The sequence below is a fragment of the Dermacentor silvarum genome, chromosome 1 (genome assembly GCF_013339745.2).
Source record: "Dermacentor silvarum isolate Dsil-2018 chromosome 1, BIME_Dsil_1.4, whole genome shotgun sequence".
NCBI classification, from domain to species: domain Eukaryota; kingdom Metazoa; phylum Arthropoda; class Arachnida; order Ixodida; family Ixodidae; genus Dermacentor; species Dermacentor silvarum.
In genome coordinates this window covers 287,543,712-287,562,038 of record NC_051154.1, presented here as the reverse complement: position 1 = coordinate 287,562,038, position 18,327 = coordinate 287,543,712, and the positions used below count along the sequence as shown (strand labels likewise).

General features: G+C 45.1%; 2 protein-coding genes across 2 annotated transcripts in view; one reads left to right on the top strand and one right to left on the bottom strand.

Annotated features, from left to right (window-relative positions):
- The window catches only part of LOC119437195 (zinc finger CCHC domain-containing protein 24), a 280,965-nt gene that overhangs the window by 153,760 nt on the left and 108,878 nt on the right, over positions 1–18,327 (top strand). The window lies entirely within an intron of this gene.
- LOC119437194 (sodium-coupled monocarboxylate transporter 2) overlaps positions 1–18,327 on the bottom strand; it is a 114,094-nt gene that overhangs the window by 39,843 nt on the left and 55,924 nt on the right. The window contains exons 4-5 of the mRNA XM_037704251.2: positions 17,623–17,690; positions 13,784–13,941 (exon numbers count right to left, since the gene is read on the bottom strand). Of these exons, the coding sequence (XP_037560179.1) occupies positions 13,784–13,941; positions 17,623–17,690 (226 nt within the window). The remainder of the gene's footprint in view (positions 1–13,783; positions 13,942–17,622; positions 17,691–18,327) is intronic.

Genomic DNA, 18,327 nt, shown 5'->3' with positions numbered 1-18,327 from the left:
GATGGGGGAGGAACGGAAAAATTCTGCCTACTGACTAAGCATCTGTGTCCCATGGCTGCCTCACCGCTCACTCACGCACTCACGAAAAAAAAAAAACAGCGTGGCTACGCGAAAATAGAACTGATAACAGCCGAAGAATACGCTGTCTGATTACTTGTACTGATATTCTGCTCTCAAAATATAAGCAAGTAGCCCTGGCTAACAAAGAGCGCGTCACGTTGAAAGAGATAGGTAGAAAATATTTGCGCACAGTGCGAAAATAGACAGGCCATAGATTTAAGGAGGGATGCGTCTTCAACGTAGCGCTGCTGTCGATCGCTGGTGACGTAGCGGAAGTGTCGCGAAGGGGCTCTTGGCCACGCGCTCGCGTGGTCCGCAAACTTTTGTGGTTGACTGTACCTTGCGCTCGCTGCCAGCGTTTTGACAGTCGTTGGCTGCAGTCATTCAGTGTGATCTATTCATGTTTGTTTGTGCGCGCTCACACCACGCTTGTTCATTCAGTTACTAATAGTCGGGCCACATTTTCCAACGCACGCTACACATGCAATGCTGCCCAGATCAGCAGTGCAGCACTACAGGTGTGTCCCTTCGCACGCGCTGCCCACGGTAAGCGCTTCTCATCAACACCACCGTTTCACACGCGCCTTCTCGTGGTCATCGAGTCTCTCTTCATGTCGGTCTACTTACGTCGCAGCACACCTGCTTACTTAATCAGCTCATGTTTACTACAATTCATATTGCTACCAAGGCCGCTCACCTTACTTCGTATGACATTGCTGTGTTGCTATCGCATTCATTGCTTCGCCCTTAGGGCAAAACTGTGACATTTTTTTTCTTCCTCTCTGTTTGGCGGCGTTCCAACGCCGCCTTTGAAATGGAGAACACGGTGGGCTGGTGGTAACTAGGCACAACTGTGGCTGCTGATAAGGGATCGATGGTATTCCTAAATAAACGCATCACTGTTTTGATGATCCAAATATAATCTCACTATCAGGGAGGAAGCAATCTACCTGACTGGAGCAGTATTTGTTTATTTGGGGTGTTGCTGGGCTGCGCTCTGCAACACCCCAACGATCGCAGCTTCGCGTCGGCGCCCGGGACCGCGGCTTCCGCCGCGGAACCGGGCTACAACCGACCGCACGGCCAAACAGTAAGAATAAAAAAAAAGAAAATGGTGATACCAAGGAAAAAAATGTAGTTCCTTACAAAGGCGGGAATCGAACCCACGTACCGGTCTCTAGGTGAGTGTTGTAACCACTAGGCCATACAGCCACCCTTCCAAAGCATGCATTCATGCAAACCATATGATTGCGTTCGAGCGCCGTCGTCTTCGTCGAAAAAAAAGAAAATGGTGATACATCATCGAGGCGAGGCCCAGCCCCTGTCCGGATTTGGGAAAACAGCCGCACCCAGGCTCAGAGCGTGTTCCTAGTCCCTAGGGGCGTAAAACCAAATACCTAGACTGATCTAGGGAGCATGTGGCTTAGCGCCTCTGCCCTCGGCTAAAGAAAGTGGTACATGGTACGCGCGAGCGGCGCATGGCGGTGCGAGCGGTCGAGCGCTGGGCTTGGGCGCAAATAGAAACACGCCGCCAGGTGTTCTAGCAGCTGCGGCATTGCTGATTGCATTGGCTACGGCGCGGCTGGCTTTCTGTGAAACACCATACTTTTTACGGCTAGCTTAAACAGCTTCGCTTTGACGGTTTTGAAACGGTTTTAATGTTTCATTCTTTGTATTCTAGGCTCGTAAAGCGCAGTATCGTTTTTTTTAATTAAATGTATTTAAGGAGAGGTTGGTGCCTATATGTGGCGCCGGCTACTCCTCTTCTCTTGCATGATAGTTGTCCTCAGAATGTTGTCAAAACTCATACAACTCACAAAACTCACAAAACACATGTACGAACGTTCACGTAGAAAATCCTAACTGAAATATAAATAAATGTTAGCACTACAAAAGAGTTCACATAACATAAATACTCACAAAACTGAAGTGTTCACACACAACACATGAGTTCACAAAGCATAAATGTTCTCAAAACCAAGTTCACAAAGATGATGTTGGGCACTTGCGAATTAGGTCCCTCTTGAATGCCGTGCTCTAATTACAACAGTCTTGTGCGCAGACACAAATGCCACATGAACACGAAGACACAGTAAACATGTAATCAAGAGTGCCTGCTAATAATAACAATACCAGCAATAACTAATATCCGACTCAGTATTCTTGTGATATTTTTGATTCCTGCAAAAATTGTACCAAGGCGCGCGCAGCGATGTTTTGTTGTTTTTCTGTAGGCCATGGACCCAAAATTTTTCCTATGGATAGTGGTCGTCTGTCCAAGCCACGTAGTTTTTCTGAAAGCTTCTTACGGGAAGCGTCATGTTTTTTACAGCGTAGAAGAAGGTGTTCTATGTCTTCTTCAGCCTCTCCACATGAGCATGTAGCACTATTAGTTTTTCTTATCCAATACAGGAAGCTTTTAGTATAGGCAGTGCCTACACGAAGCCTATGTACTGTTGTTTCAACCGATCGGTTAATTTTAAACGGAATATTGAATTCTATGCCAGGATCAATATTACATAATCGAGAGTTCTGCGCATCATTTATGAACCAAGTTTCCTTGGACAATTTACCGCATAGTTTGTTCAATAAACAACGCGCGTCACTCATTGTTAGAGGAACTAGTGATAATTCATTCTTTTGATGAGCCTCACGAGCCATTTCATCAGCCGTTACATTTCCTATGATTTCGCAGTGACTTGGAATCCACTGGAAAGCTATGTCATGTTGCAGATCTTTCGCTGTGGCATATGTCTTCTGTATTTCATATGCCAATGTGCTGTTTCTTTTTCTGTTTCTTTTTTTGTTTCCAGCATGATCCATCGGTATATACGTGAATGCGATCTACGTAGTTAGTGTAAAGATGTGATAAAGTTAATTGCTTTATCGCAACTACGGGCATATCACATTTACGACCTACTCCAGGAATTGAAGTGACTATTTCTGGAATTGTAAGTCGCCATGGGGGATGAGTTGCGCATGCAGGCCAGTATTCGTAAGCAGGTAGTAAGTTTTTGCACCGCCGTATTTCATCATGTATGCGTGCACCGGTTCTACCTTGAAGGTTTTGGCATAATGGATGATTAGCGTGTTGTGTTGCTAAACGAAAAAAGTGACGACAAGTTTCCGTAAATCTTAGTGCATGAAAAGTTGGTTGGCGGGACTCAGCAATTACCAAAGCACTGGCAGATGCACGGGGAACACCAAGACATATGCGAAGGCTTCTGGCCATTAATCTTTGAATGGTTTCCTCTAGATTACGGGATATTCCATGTAGTACAGGAGCAGAGTATGCTATTCTTTGTCTAATGATCGCCGAGTGAATGCGTAATAAAGAAGAGGTTGAACTACCCCATCTCACTCCAACAAATCGACGAAGAATGTTGATTAGGGAGTTGACTTTCTCCTCTAATGCTTTTATTTGGGGAGCCCATGATAGCCGTCTGTCTATAATAATACCTAAGAACTTGTGTTGTCGCACAAGTTGCAAACGCTGAGAGTCTAGCAAAAGTTGGAATCTCTTGAGGCACTTCCTTGTAAAAGGAAGTACAGCAGTTTTCTCAAGTGAAATAATCATACCTCTACTTTTCAAAAAATCATTAATCACTGTTAGGCCAGCTTGTAACGTTTGCTGAACGGCTTGAGTACTCGTGTCAGAAGTCCATATGCACAAGTCGTCTGCATATAGTGAATAATTCAAGGTAGCAGGCAAGATATGGGGTAATTCAGCCATAACACAGTTAAATAAAAATGGACTGAGTACACTACCTTGTGGAACGCCTTGATTCACTTTATGCTCTGTGCTTTTGCCATCAGCAGTTTCAATATAGATTTTCCTGTCTCTTAAGAATTCCGCAATCCATCTCAGTGTTCGGCCAACTATGCCCAACTGAATTAACCCATGCAGTACGTGAGTGTGGCTGGCTGTGTCAAATGCACGCTTTATGTCTAGAAACACTGCAATGGTGACTCTTCCACAGCTCCTCTCGTGATCTACGTATGTAACAAGATCTAAAATTGCATCCATCGTACACCGGCGCCTGCGGAAGCCCGCCATATTTTCGGGCAGTGCGTTGGTGCATTCTGTCCACCATTGAAGCCTAGCATCAATCATCTTTTCCATAAGTTTACAAACGCAACTTGTCAGGCTTACAGGGCGGAAAGAATCTAACGATAAAGGAGTTTTACCCGGTTTTAGTATCGGAACTACTCGCGCAATTTTCCAAGAAGGAGGAAGACATTCCGATATCCATGCATCATTCAGTAATTTTAATAAAGTATTTGTGCCTACAGGACCCACGTTTTTCAGGGCAGCATATGTGACCCCGTCAGGTCCAGCTGCTGTCCTCTGGCGACACGATACAAGTGCGTTCTTTAATTCTTCTATCATTCATCCTTTGACAATGACTTAAAGAATAAACACACCGTCGTTGCTCAGTGGTTATGGTGTTGGGCTGCTGAGCACGAGGTCGCGGGATCGCATCCCGGCCACGGCGGTCACATTTCGATGGGGGCGAAATGCATAAAAAACCAGTGCACGTTAAGAAATCCAGGTGGTCCAAATTAATCCGGAGTCCTCCACTACGGCGTGCCTCATAATCATATGATGGTTTTCGCACGTAAAATCTCGTAGTTTTTGCCATAAAGAAATCATGCGTTCATCGGCTGCGAAAGAGTTTTGACGAGCAGGTGGTCGCCTAACTGAAGAGATACCCGCGAGCAATGCTCTCTGCAGTTGCAAAAAAATATATATATGCTTAAGCTGAAGAAAAAATACACTAACGCCAACCGCGTGAGGGAGCACAAGAAGGCACAAATAATGTGTCCGCTATTCCTTACATACATTCCGTTTCGCATAACCTGAAGAAAGTGGCAGAAAGGGCGGGAGTAAATATGGTTTTTGCTGCACCCGACAAACTAGCAAAAATGTGCAGAGCGGTTAATGAAGAAGATAAAGAATCTGTGTGTACAAAGAATCATCACGAGAAGCCTGTACAGTGCGCTGAAAACGCGGTCTACGCAATTCCTTTGGATTGCGGCGCGTCTTACATAGGCCAAACGGGAAGATCGATGCCTAAATGAAAGATTGAAAGAGCATAAGTGCAACACAAAAATAATATCAGGACATCTAGGTATTCATTGTACCGACTTCGGCTGCGCACCATTATTGGAAAAAACTAGCATCATGGCCGAATCAACAGATAGGCATCAAGGAAGATTGTTGTGGCCCTAGAGATAAAAAAGCTCAGCGAATCTTGTGTCAACATGCCGTCCATCATGCCCACAGAGAAATAAGTCAGATTCCTTACAGGAACTGTTTATCACGCGTAGGAGGCTTGGCCATGTGATGCTCTTATATTTTTCTATCTTCAGTTTATTCATGTTCAGTCAGTACTTATTCTGCGCATCCAGTTTATAAACCTTCAGTTGTTATTGCGCAGTCTGTACGTACGTGTCGTTCTTCTTCGTCTGATCCCTTGTGCTCTATGGCGCTGTTTTACTACGAATATAGAATTTGTAAATTGCAATATTGGCCATAAGATAATTAGTTAGAACCTAATGAGGAAATTTTTGTTAATTCGTTGATTATGCATTTCAATTTTTTGTTCAAGTAATGTCCGCCTCTACGAGTAGACCAGCACATGAACTATAATTGCGCTATCTGCCACAGGCAGCCTTTCAAAATTTTTGAAAGTGTTCGCTCAAACACCCTGTATATAGCGACCATGTCAGCTGTCTGTCAAAACTCTCAACCAAGAATTTGTGGCTACTATCGTAGTCTAGCTGAGTGCCTTCAACTTTCAGGTCATAATTCTGGATGTTTGTCTCCCTGAATGCTATCGCAGTACAGTTTTCTGGGCACATTTGAATCTCTGAACTATTTGGGAACTTTTCAATGCAGCTGATGGCCGGAGCGTTTTACTCCGAACATGCATGTTGCGGCCGGAACTCCATACGCCAGCGTAAAGATAAGCCTGCACGGTGGGTGGCGGTTATTTCTCCAACCCAATAAGACAGATTTTCAATAGCATGAGGCTTAAAACTCCGCTTTGTGCTACTCCACGGGGCAGGATAATGTAGGATAGCCATCTTTGATTGAGATGTAAAGTTCTGTCAGTTAGGTAGCCATAATTCCAGGATTTCATGCGACCCCGAACGTCGGCGTACGTCAGTGCCGTCCGCATTGTTGCATGAGCAAGATTAGACAGTTTTAGTACTGCGTACGTTGTGCACGTAAGATCGCTACGTTCTGCAAGGTGCGCATGTGCAGAACGCAACACGAACGGTACGCGATGCGCACGCAGCAGCTGCATGCGCACGCATCCAAATGTTGCGCGCGTATTTGGGGAGCCGCACGTGCTGCTCTGGTTGTTCTCGTGTGTTCTGAAGAGCGCGAGACTAAATAGTCAAAAAAGAGCACGAGACAAAAGGCGCAGTAGGTTTACGTGCGTAGGCGTTTCCTTGTACTACGCTGTCGTGACACGCGCTGCTCCACGTTCCGCAAAGCGCTTGCGTGCTGCGTACGTATCATCATGCCGCAGTACTGAAACTTCTATTATCGGCCACTCCTTTGACGTCCGGGAGTACGGCTATTGTAACACATGGCGTGCAGCTCTATTGTGCTTGACGTAGACACCAAGGGCCACAACGTTGTCAACGCTGCTGTGGGCTTTCTTAAACCCTTTTATCTGTTAACGGTAAACATTCACCTTTGCCATATCCCACTGTACATGCAACAGGGCCATCTTTTCCACACGTTTAACAATGAAACCAAGAAGTGCTATATGTCGATATTAATTAAGGTCTGTGGGGTATTTGGCCTGTTTGAAAACTAGTACCACACGAGTGCATTTCCAGATTAGTTTAAGGCTACCGTCTTCCCAGGAATTGTTACAGAATTGTTGTCGAGGGGATGAGTCTTGGCTTTATTGCTGAGCTGGAACAGCATGGTGTAGTCCACGCCATCATGGCCTGGTGACGATAACTTGGTCACAGATGCCAGTGCCTTTAGCAGATCACTATGGTGAATGCTCAATGCTCATCCAAGAGGGATGTGCTGGGCAAAGTTTGTTGGCTGTGAGCAGGCATTAACGCTGTAGCAGTTGTCACGGATGTAGTTCGAGCATCCTTGAGCATAGCATAGCATTTTGAGCAAGATCTCTCTGCTACATCCAGCGTGAAGAGACCCCACTAACTCATGTGTGCTGCTGCGTGCATGCGCAGCAGCATGCCTGAGTTAGTGGTGTGCTCAGGCTGCGCACAATGCTCCATAATCACTCCATTTTGTTTAGCTTGTTTAAATGGCGCTGGACGTGTTCCAGCCTTCGTCTTGCCGTTCGAGTGCCATCTCCAGAAAGTGTATTGCGCGCATGTCTCTCTGTTCTTCGCTGTATAGCGCAACGTTCTTTGTACTCTGCGTCGGCCGCCAAGATAACTTTGGCAGCTTGAGAACATTCGTGCAGTTCTTTCTCGTTGCATTTATCCCATCTTTGTAAGATTCATCCGGTTTGCCCTAAGTCTCAGCCAATACGCTAAACGTTTCCTAGTAAGTGCAGCGAACTTCGTCGTAGTTAGCCAGCTAGGCCATCAAGCATAGATGTCCGTAAGGGGTCACTTCTGTGTGGTTCAGTGATGATATATTATGCCGCTGTAGAAAGCTAGAAGAAATCGCTAGAAAAGGCTCGCTCGTAAAGCGTTGAGTGGCCATCATTAAGAGGCAACAAGTCACTTTGCTGTATTTAACAACATCGTTGCCAAGCAGGGTGTCGGGCATTAAAATCTATATTTAGAGCTTGTTGCGCAGCTGTTATACGAATGATATCGTTCCACGAATGTCGCAGGTCACTCGGAGTGCTATTTAGGCGACGATCACTGTAAAGAACAAGTTTTAATTCTTCGCTTAGACTCTGATGTGTTGGACTGGAATAGCTCGACGGATAAAAGTTAGGACAATTTGAACGGCCAGTAGCACTTCACTCACTGCTACATCAGTCTCCGAGTTCATGGTCGCTTATCCTGAGAGGCGAAACCTGGGCCGCATCCGGCACCCGGAAATCGCAATTACTGAACCGCGGTGTTTGCATACAAAGTGCCGAAAGTCTCACATGGGACGTTGTGAACTGCACGCGTTCTATTGCAGTATATAGTGGCTATGTCCCGGATCTCCTGTACGTTGAGAGGTGATGTCGCACAAGCGAGCGCTACAGCCACTGTGCGAGCATAAGCTCAATAAAGTCAAGGAGAGTTAACACGTCCTTAGCCGTCGGTGACGAGAAAGAAGCCGGGAAGGCACGGATAGCTCGAAGAAGGGAAGAAGGAACGAAGCACATGTGGCCGGAATATTTAGGGCGTGGTTCTCTAATTCGATAGATTCCAGGTTGATCCCTGTAATGATGACTCCGAATGACGAGTGTCAATAATCCGGCACAGGTTTCACAGGCAAGGGCTGAGCCTGTTGAAGTGGCTGAAGGGACGGAAATTTCTACATGTGGTCTACTCGGGGAGACCTCTGCACTATTTTGGTCATGCTCTTCTCAGAATGCTTCCCTCCAGCGGCCTGGTCATCCGCTCTGAGAGAGCTCTGCACTGTTTTGGCAGTTGTTACGACGTTGGAGGCATCAAACCGTGCGCTTGGCTTTCAACATTAGTAGTAGGGGACCGAAAGGTGACTGGTCATGGGCTTCGGGAGACCAGGAGGCTGGGCAGGCATGGACGCAGCTTTGCAAAAACTTGACGATTTGTTTGCATAATGAGAGTCAGAATGAGAGAGAGAGAGAGAATTGAGTAAGCGGGGCCGCTTATTACAGATCCTTCGAGGCCGCCGAAATCTCCCTAGCTACCTAGACTTGGAACTCACATTGTTCTCGCTGGCGTAGGCCGGGTCCATTCTTTCCTTCGGTGGCCGCGGTAGGTCCTTAACGGCCGGATGGTGGTCATAAGGGTCGATAATTCCCCGGTGGCGGCCGTAGGCGTCATTATCTCCCAAAAGGCACCCGTCGGGGTCCTTTCCTCGTCAGTGGCCGAAAGTCCATTCTTCCGGGCGGCCGGAAGCAGTTAGAAGTTCCCAAAAATGTGCAGCAATCGTAGTACGCGTGCATCACGTCCCTACCAAAACGCACAAAACATGTACCACGCACCACAAACTTTGTCGACGTGGGCGCGGGTCGTAACACAGTACATTTCTCATGCACCTTTCCTGCCGCGGGTGTCTTAGCATATATATGGCGCGAGCTTGCTGCTGGTCACGCAAAGCCGATTTATCCGATCTATAATTCGTGTTATTCTCGTTTTTTGCATCTGTGAGTGCCGCATCTCTGCGAAGTATCGAGCATTGATGGAACGTGGATTAGTGCTTCTTGACGCAGTTGGGGCATCGAGGAACCTCAGTTTCTCATGCTGAACGCAAGACAAGCCTGTAGGGGCCGGCTATGCAACCCAATTAAGCATTTGGTGTATCGTCGCGGAGAGCGCGTGTAGCGCGTGTAGCGCGCGTAGCCTATCGTGGCCTGCTCATGGGGTAATTTCCGCAGTAAAATCTATACGAACACTTTGGGACTCTCGCAATTGACGTACGGATTTAACGATTGCGAAGAACAGGTAAGACCCTCTATCCATTCGCTGACTTCATTGCTTGTTCACTACATGTGGTTGTAACAAAAACTGGAACCTTTCCGATTCCTCTTATACCTCTCGCTCACTGCACATACGCAGCGTATATTAGTATATAGACAAAGAAAGGGTAGTCGTTAGACCCATTCAGGCTTTTTTTTTCGTTCGCTATACAGCCGCTATCGGTTTCGATCAATGCAGCAACAACGATCAGCTCCAACACTTGCTAACACAAATCTGGTTTGGCGCTTACTTTGAAACGGTCTTGGCGCCGTGCACAACCAGGATACCAGTTCGCATGTACACGTTGTTCAAGCAGCTGGAGCTTCTCGTGCCCCTGGAGATCGGAACTTGTAGTTCCTGTATTAACGCTCTGGCATTTCCCGTTCCAGAAGTCGGGGGCGTACAGCTGTTTCATTCCCTCTAGTGCTGAGCGTAGTGGAAAGGGCGTTTCTTTGGAGGGAACGCTGTATGGTGATCGTGTTATTTTCACACTCATTTTCTTTTGACTGTTTTGTTCGCAACGCTCGAATTGAGTCGTTGAGCCTTGAGCGCTGCCCTACAGCGTGGCGCGAATAGCAACTAGTCAATAATTTTAGTCATCAGGACCACATCTTGTTGGCGAAGGTCGTTACGAGCTTCGGAACGACTATAAGACGCACGAGAAGCCACACAAGCAAAAGTGCTGGATTCGTCTCGAAAGAGTCAACGCAAAAAGAAAGAAAAAAAAAACGTACATGTCAGACAAGCTAGGCCTGCTGGTCTCGTCCCAAGTGGAAGTTTTTTTTTTTTTTTTTTTTTTTTACGCTGAATACTTCAACAAAAACAAGGACCATTTCGGTCAACAGGAATTCTTACGTAAAATTCGTCTCAGGCCTGCACTGATTCGTGTTTTCCCTCATTCGCTCATTTACCTTTTATATAGTTATGCAGATATCTTATATGTCGCGTGTTAATGGAACTCGAATTTTTGCTGACTCATGTTAACATAGCAGTGGCGGAGACCAACATGCGAGGAATTTTTACTGATTAACTTAAGTAATGACTTCATGGGGCAAGGGGAACTATCCCACGTCTTCGCATTACACGTGCGATGCTCTTACCATTGAACTGCCGCGGAGCTGTTTTCACATCAACTTTCTGGGGTATTTATGTTTTACAGCATAAAGAAGACGTGGGATCGTTCTCCACCCGCGGACAGTTGCTTGTTCATCCATTTTCATTTCCATTAATTTATCATTTCTTTAATTTAATTAGCAAGTACAAGTAATTTCCCCTATGTTGTCCTTGGTGTCATTGTTTGTTCGCTTCTTATGATAATATATACATACATACATACATACACATATATATATATATATATATATATATATATATATATATAATTTATTCTGAAAAAAGGAGCATGATTAACACCTGGTATACAACCCCGGCCTGCAGTGACGACTTATATGCAGCACTCTAAATTCCCTGTAACAATACCTGAGGTATATAAAGCGCAAACGGGCACCCAGGAATGAAGAGACGCAGACAGAGTCTGCAGTCCTGCGGTCCGGTTTGTGCTATACCTGACGTTCAGCATTACCTAGGCCCCACAGTATGTTCTTTCCATGTTACAAATATTGCCTCAAAGCACTAGTAGTGTCGTCATGTGTGCTGAGTATTCACGCACAGCCATGCGGTGGCTCACGGATTCGCAATTCTTCTGACGCGGTACTCATTTACTGCATGCAGCAGCGGTAGGCTTTCAGGGATAGCACCGCCATCTTCTGAAGAACGTATGCAGTACAGAAAAGGTGCAGAGCATGATGTCACGAAGAGGCGGCGGCGCTTCCTTGACAGTACGTGTGCAGAAAAAGAAATGTTTACGAGCTCTACTGGCATGTATTTTTTGGAAGGCAAGACGTGTGAGGCGACGAATAGCAGGGAATTCGGCAGTGCACCGCAGGGGCTGCAGATCGAATTTGGAGGGCTGCGTAATTGTAGGCAAGAATGACCAAAGAACCACAAGAGAAATATTTGAGCCGTCTGAGATGACGCGATGTGGCAATATTATTTGCACTGTATTCAGCAAAGCAAGATTCGTCCGGTTTACTAAAGTTACTCGGAAGCTTACTAGTCGTATCACCGAGCAGCGGATAAAAAATAAAGCGTCAACGTACTCTTTTTCGGTGTCATATGCCTTTTGCTTATAAACTTGGAACTTCATTATACTATGCGCGCACGAAAGAAGACACCCAATAAATCATTTTCATCTAGCCACAAAGATTGATTGTGGTATTACGGAATGTGGTGTTCAAGCGACTAAATGATTGCAGAAACTGAGGAGTTCAGGAAAAAAAGTATAAGCGTTGGGAAATGAAGTTTCTCTCAGCGATACAATATCTTCTGAATACGATATAGATAAAGGCGATCATTCTTTAGAAGTATCTTTAAGATAATCATATTAACGATTGTCTAAAGGCAAGGCAATGCGGAAGGTGAAACAAAAGTGGTCAGATTTAGCGACTGTGGAGATACATCTTGAAATACTGCCAAATGATGGGCTTTTCGGCATTGCAAATAAACAGGGAAAGAGTTCAGGAAGCTTTTGTTGGTAAGCCTTGCTACTTTGCGATTGGTCGACAGTTTATTATCAGTCTAATTATAAGGAGTGGTCGGTGTCTGTTGTGAAGAAATTTCTTGCTTATGAACGGTTCGTTCAAACGGGTGTCGGCCAACTACGATAGCGAACTAGATGATACTTCAGGCACCGGAATGGCAAACCACTCCTTGCAAACGAAGAGCTTCGTGCATCCGGTACCGGATAAAAGCGGACACGTCGTCAAAAAACTGTTCGTCCAGGTGAGCGTTAAAAAGTGTGTTATCAGTGATGGTTGGCCCTGCCGTCTAAAATTCTTGGCAAGCCTTTAAGGCACACACGCGTCTTCTTGATAACATAAGTCGTAGCGTGCCGTACCAAGCGCCAGCGGCCTCTTCTCCTAAGCCTTCAACGGCAGCTTGTGCCTTTGAAGCGTACCAAGTGCTACAATATTTTGCATGCGCAATTTTTTCATCCACCTTGCGTATTACCACAGAATGGATACATCGCGTGCTCTCTCAAACCAAAACACAAACTTACTGGAACGCCTCAAGTGTCTGGAATTGTCGTCTCCAAAGACCTGACCCTTCGTTGAAGTTGCAAATGCCATCGTGCCTCTCCCGCAGTGTTGTGGCTTAATTTTGTGCGCCACATCACGTTAGGGGTGGCTTTAACGGAAGCCTACTTATTTCTTACTGAATGACAGACACGCCCATATGTGACGTATGTCACCGACTTACAAGCAACGCGGCCGTTACTAAATTAATGAAATCAACTCGTCTCCGAGACTGACTGTAGGCATGATGGGCGACCCAACGTGTTCGCTCTGCTAGTGCCTTCATCCGGCACGTTTGTTTGTTTGCTTGTTTGTTTGTTTCATCCCTTAACCCCCTTCCACATACGTTGGGTAGCAAACCGGACGCCGCACATCTGGTAGCATACCGTCATTGCGTAGCGCTCTTGAACAGATAAGTAAATTACTGATGCAGTGGAGAATTAGGCTGTTACAGTTTTCTGACTCGCCAACGCATCATGTACTCTAATGGTCTGGCGCCGTCTGTTAGGCGGAAATCGAAGAACTTTCCCGGGTCGGTGCCGTCTCTCTGAGCCTATAGAAGCGTCAAAACAAACAGCTAATCTTAATAATAATGACAAAACATGGCTAACAATATATCCTCAGCGTGAGATGGGACTACGCGATGACTGATTTTACCATGTATTTGTTGCTGTCACGACGGCGAGCAATGGTGAATTCAGATCCATCTAAGCACGCGCTCGGAGCTGGTGTGGGCGCTGTCATGTTACGCAATCACAGTAAACTCGGCAGTAGTCAGCGGTATAAGACGTGCACGTGCAGTGGTCCTCAAGTAGCGCGTACCAAGAAACATATCGCGCATCATGCAAAAGCTGGAACTTTCTAATACATTGCGTGTCACGCAAATGTAATAGGTTTCAATAATGCTTATGGCAAATACGTTCCTCTTTTTCATTATTCGTGCTTAGAACAACTGAATAGTGTTGGCAGGAGCTTACTTGAAAGCGTATTCCTTGATATTTATGTCACTCAGAGGCCTGAGCGAGACGTCCGGATGTCTTGAGTCATAGATCACTTTTCCTATGACTGTCAGTGGCGCCATCAGGATTAACAAGGCCTGCATGCAGTCTGTCCACACGACGCCTCGAAGCCCGCCCTGCGGAAATAATGCTACGGGTCAGTGCGGGTAATGGTCCATCGCTTTATGTGCTCATAACTTCTGTGTAACCCTTTCCAAACAAAGAACATCGGCGCCCGTATTCACAAAGTTTTTTGTTTGTATAAAATCCTTACATATATTTATATACTGAACTGAATTGAAGTGAGTTTATTCAGCAACAAAAAGATTGCGAGGATGACCACTGAAAAAGCTGCAAGCAGAGCTTTAGGGTAACCTGGCCACCGAGAAGTAAGGTATGTGTCTTACTTCTATGGGTGGGGTCCTTAGTCCAGTGCAGCACACTTTCCTTTTTACAATAAACGTTTCTCAATTCAATTCAATTACTTCTCTGGGCCTACACCAGTCACCGCCATTCTCGCCGTCGTCCTCGCTACTCGGTGAGTGGACGTCCCACACTGTGCATCGGCTTATGAATGGTATGGCGAATGAATGGTATGGTGCATAAATATAAATATTGCACTAAGATTAGATTGGGACATTTGCGGCGCACAAACTTAAACATTGCATGAGATTACACGTTGCATATGGTGCCCGTAAACACAACTGTACGCATCGCCATTAGTCGTGCACCATTTTATTACCCGTTATACTAAGGCTACGCATCACATAAATTTCCACATGTGCGTTGGATATGCATTTTTTACTATACTATATGAAATGGGGTAGCCATCAGCATTATAAGGTGACTAAACTTTTTTATTTTATTTTTATTTAAAAAAATGTTCTGCAACCTTATGTTAAAAGTGACAGTCTCGTCTGTCGATCTGCGACAATCGAAGAACACCGCGAACTTATTTGCCGTCACGCTGCACCGAAAATGACTTCACTGGTCAAATGGATGCTTCTAGAGCTGTTCTTAAAGCGGACAGCTGGGCTAGTTGGAATATCGACATTTCATGCATTTCCAGCGCTGTAAAGAAATAGGAAAAATTGGAGAGAAGAAGAAAGATGAAAGAACAGGTAGGACGCTAGTCTTCAACTGATCTTATTACATGAAAATGTGCGGGTATATATGTATATACATTCACAGATCATACGCCAATAGATGGCGAGACGTGAATTGTAGCACGTGCTTGAAGCCACTCAAAATAGGTGCATAGCAAGCAGATTTTGACCCAAGTAATCGCATTCTTTCATTGACAATGCGATGGAAGCTGTGCTGGCACATTTATCGTTTTCCTTTTGAACGCACGAAAGCTTCAAGAATCAGACCGCACTACTCATCCTCGCACCTGCCCTGAACACGTGTGCTGTTAAATATAGGTGTGCAGTGGCATCGTGTACAATGGTCCGCTTAGTCACCGGATCCCGCTGTTTCCCGGACTTGCACACGGTGCTCTCCCAATCTGTCGTTAATATAACGACCCGTCTGGGCGATGTAGCATTTGCCATATGACAGGCGGATGCAGTGAATGACCTCTGTACTACACGTATCAAAAGGGATGCCGTGCTTCTTGGTAAAAGGTAGGACCTTTGTGTTCTCGGTCGTTGACTGCTCGGCACATACGAGCCAGCTTTTCCGGCGCTGAAAACAGCACAGGGACACCACACCAGGCGGCCGTCCTATTGAAGAGGTGCGACAGGAGGGGCACATAAGGCACAACAACCGGTCGTTTATCTGGCCGAGTCCGGACGAGTTCCTTTCGATCCTTTGGACATGACCTCGTTAAGAAGGCCTTGTTTAAAGAAGCTTAAGCTGCATGTTGTGCCTTCCTGCGCGCAGAACAATTTTAAAGTGAAGGTTTCTGTGCCTAGCACATCGCAGTTTCGTACCCGTTGGTTAGTACCTCGGAAGATAATATATATATATATACAGTGTGTGTGTGTGCGTCAAAATGTTCAATGCATGCCAGACACAAGCTCCAGCAAACAGGCTTAATGGAACTGCATGCTGACCAGAATGCTGACTTCCAAAGTAGTGCCATTAAGCGTAAGCGCACCTCTGCTGTGCGCAACCAGTCAAAACATGTATACATAATGTCACCTCGTACGCATCTCTAATATACACACATACTTTTTATGGAATAGCACACGATATTGTCAACAGCTTCTTTGAAATGTGCTGTCTTTGACCTACCACCTTTCCCGGGCTATACGGCGTATGTGCCCATTGCTAGCATATGCCCCAAAAGGGGTATGTGCCACAGTGACACAAGGGGTATACAGTCGAACCCGGATACATCGAACCCACACATAACGAATTATTCTGTACAACGAACTGCAGTAAAATTCCCTTGAAAGAGTTTCTATAAAATGTCTATTTGATATATTGAATAACCTATACATATATAGAACTTTCTTGTGATCCCCTTCAGATTCGATATGTCCGGGTTCGACTGTATTACATATTTGTCGATCTTCTTTCTGCACATACGACTATGTACTTCTCCTCGCTATTCTTGCTCCGAAAAACATCAACCATCGCCTTCATCTCCATGACAACAATACGTCTGAAAGTGCGCGACTGCGTGTACCGGTGTTTTCATTTTGACATAGCTTGCGAACGGTGTAGTGCAAAAACCTGAAAATCGCATGACTTTGCAGTTGTGGCCTGTGTGGTGCATAAACGTATTGAATGAGATTACAAGTTGTATAATATGAAAATAAAGAAAATTGTAGGCATCATGACATTTAGTTATAGATCATTTAATTAACCGTTTCACGATAACTGTACTTCGCATAGATTCCAACATGGGCTTTGGATCTGCATTTTATTTAATTAAATGACCTTAGGCACTATGCGTGGTAGCAGCAAGGTAATAAACTCGTGAAAAAAAAAACACCTCTTCTGTTGTCGTCGTACCCTGTACCCTCAGCTACGTACGTTTCATATTTACCTTTGGATCTGCAGCTCCGGAAGCAATCATCTACCTTTTTCTACCTGTTCATCTTTTTTCAACAGCGGAGCTGTTTAAGCCGGCCGTCATTCAGTTAGACGTCCACAAAAAATGTGGGCCGATCCTGGCGGTCGTGCAGAAAGGGTCAAAACGCAATGGCATACCCCTGTGAACAAGCGAAGCTGAGCCTGGCTAAGTCTAGCTAAGCATGGTCGGGACTTCTTAAGCTTAGTCAGTCATCAATAGCCAATCGATAGAATCAATAGCTAATCGATAATCGATCAAAAATTAATGAATACCGTAAAATGCTGGGAATGACTTCGTAGTGCTTAGCCTAGCCCAAATACGTAGCCAATACCTTGCGATAGCCAATCAATAGTTATTAGATTATCAATCAATAATCAATAAATTCCAGGAAATTCTAGGGATGACTTGGTAGTGCTTAGCCTAGCCCAAATACGTAGCCAATACCTTGCGATAGCCAACCGATAGCCAATCAATAGCTGATCGATAATCGAATAATAATCAATCAATAATCAATCAATTGTGAAAATGCTGAGGATGACATAGTAGTGCTTAGCCTAGCCCAAAAGCCAGGACTACCTAGGTGCCCATCAGCTCCGCTGTCTCTTTAGCATTGCGCCTACAGTGCAAACTACGCTAGTTCTTTTTTTTTTTCAGTTGTGTATATTTCACCTGCTGTGCACAAATAGGCCACGGTAAAATGATAAAATTTTCCGGAAAGGAAAGCCCTGTCATTTCCCGAAAGTAATGCGAATCCCTCTATGTGCCGAATATGATTTAAGCAGCATAAACTCACCAAGGCGGTGTAGACCGTTCCTGCTACTCCGATGCCCAATGTAGTCCATTGTATGGGAAGATGAAAAACTGCGTTGAGAACGAAATTATGTGAAAAATATAGTGTGAAATTAACGGTTGAGGTCACGTAAAAAACGCACGCAAGAATTGGCAAGCAGTTTGTCTTGTTGCGTGCTTGGCCGCTAATTATCCTGAACTTAGATTTATATTAGTCGTTCCTTGGGGTAAATCTGCGGTTGATTTGTTAAATTGTTAGCACTGAACAGCCTAAATGACTGCGGTTGTACAATTATACAACAAAAAGAAACAAAATCACATGCTATGGAAGGACAAATCGGAGCCATAAACTGCTCTTAGAACCCTAATTGTTAAAGTGTAGATATCTCGTGTTGAAGTATTGCCAGCAACAATTATTTCGTCTCTTTCTAGTATCGTTATCATTTTTGCTTTCTCTCTCTATGTTATATATTCGTTAGTTATTTATTTCAAGCGTACGCACGCTTGGCTATTGTAACGTACCGTACTGAGTTTCATTCGGCGACATACTCGTGGAAATATCTGCATCATGTTGCAGTTAATCTCTGGAACTCACTTTCTTGTCCTTTGTGCTTGTTTTGTGTTCTAGTGGCATAATTGTGCCCGTATTTACGAAATACTGTCTGACTGATGCAATGTGTTCACTCAGCGCATGCTTAAGTATATACTC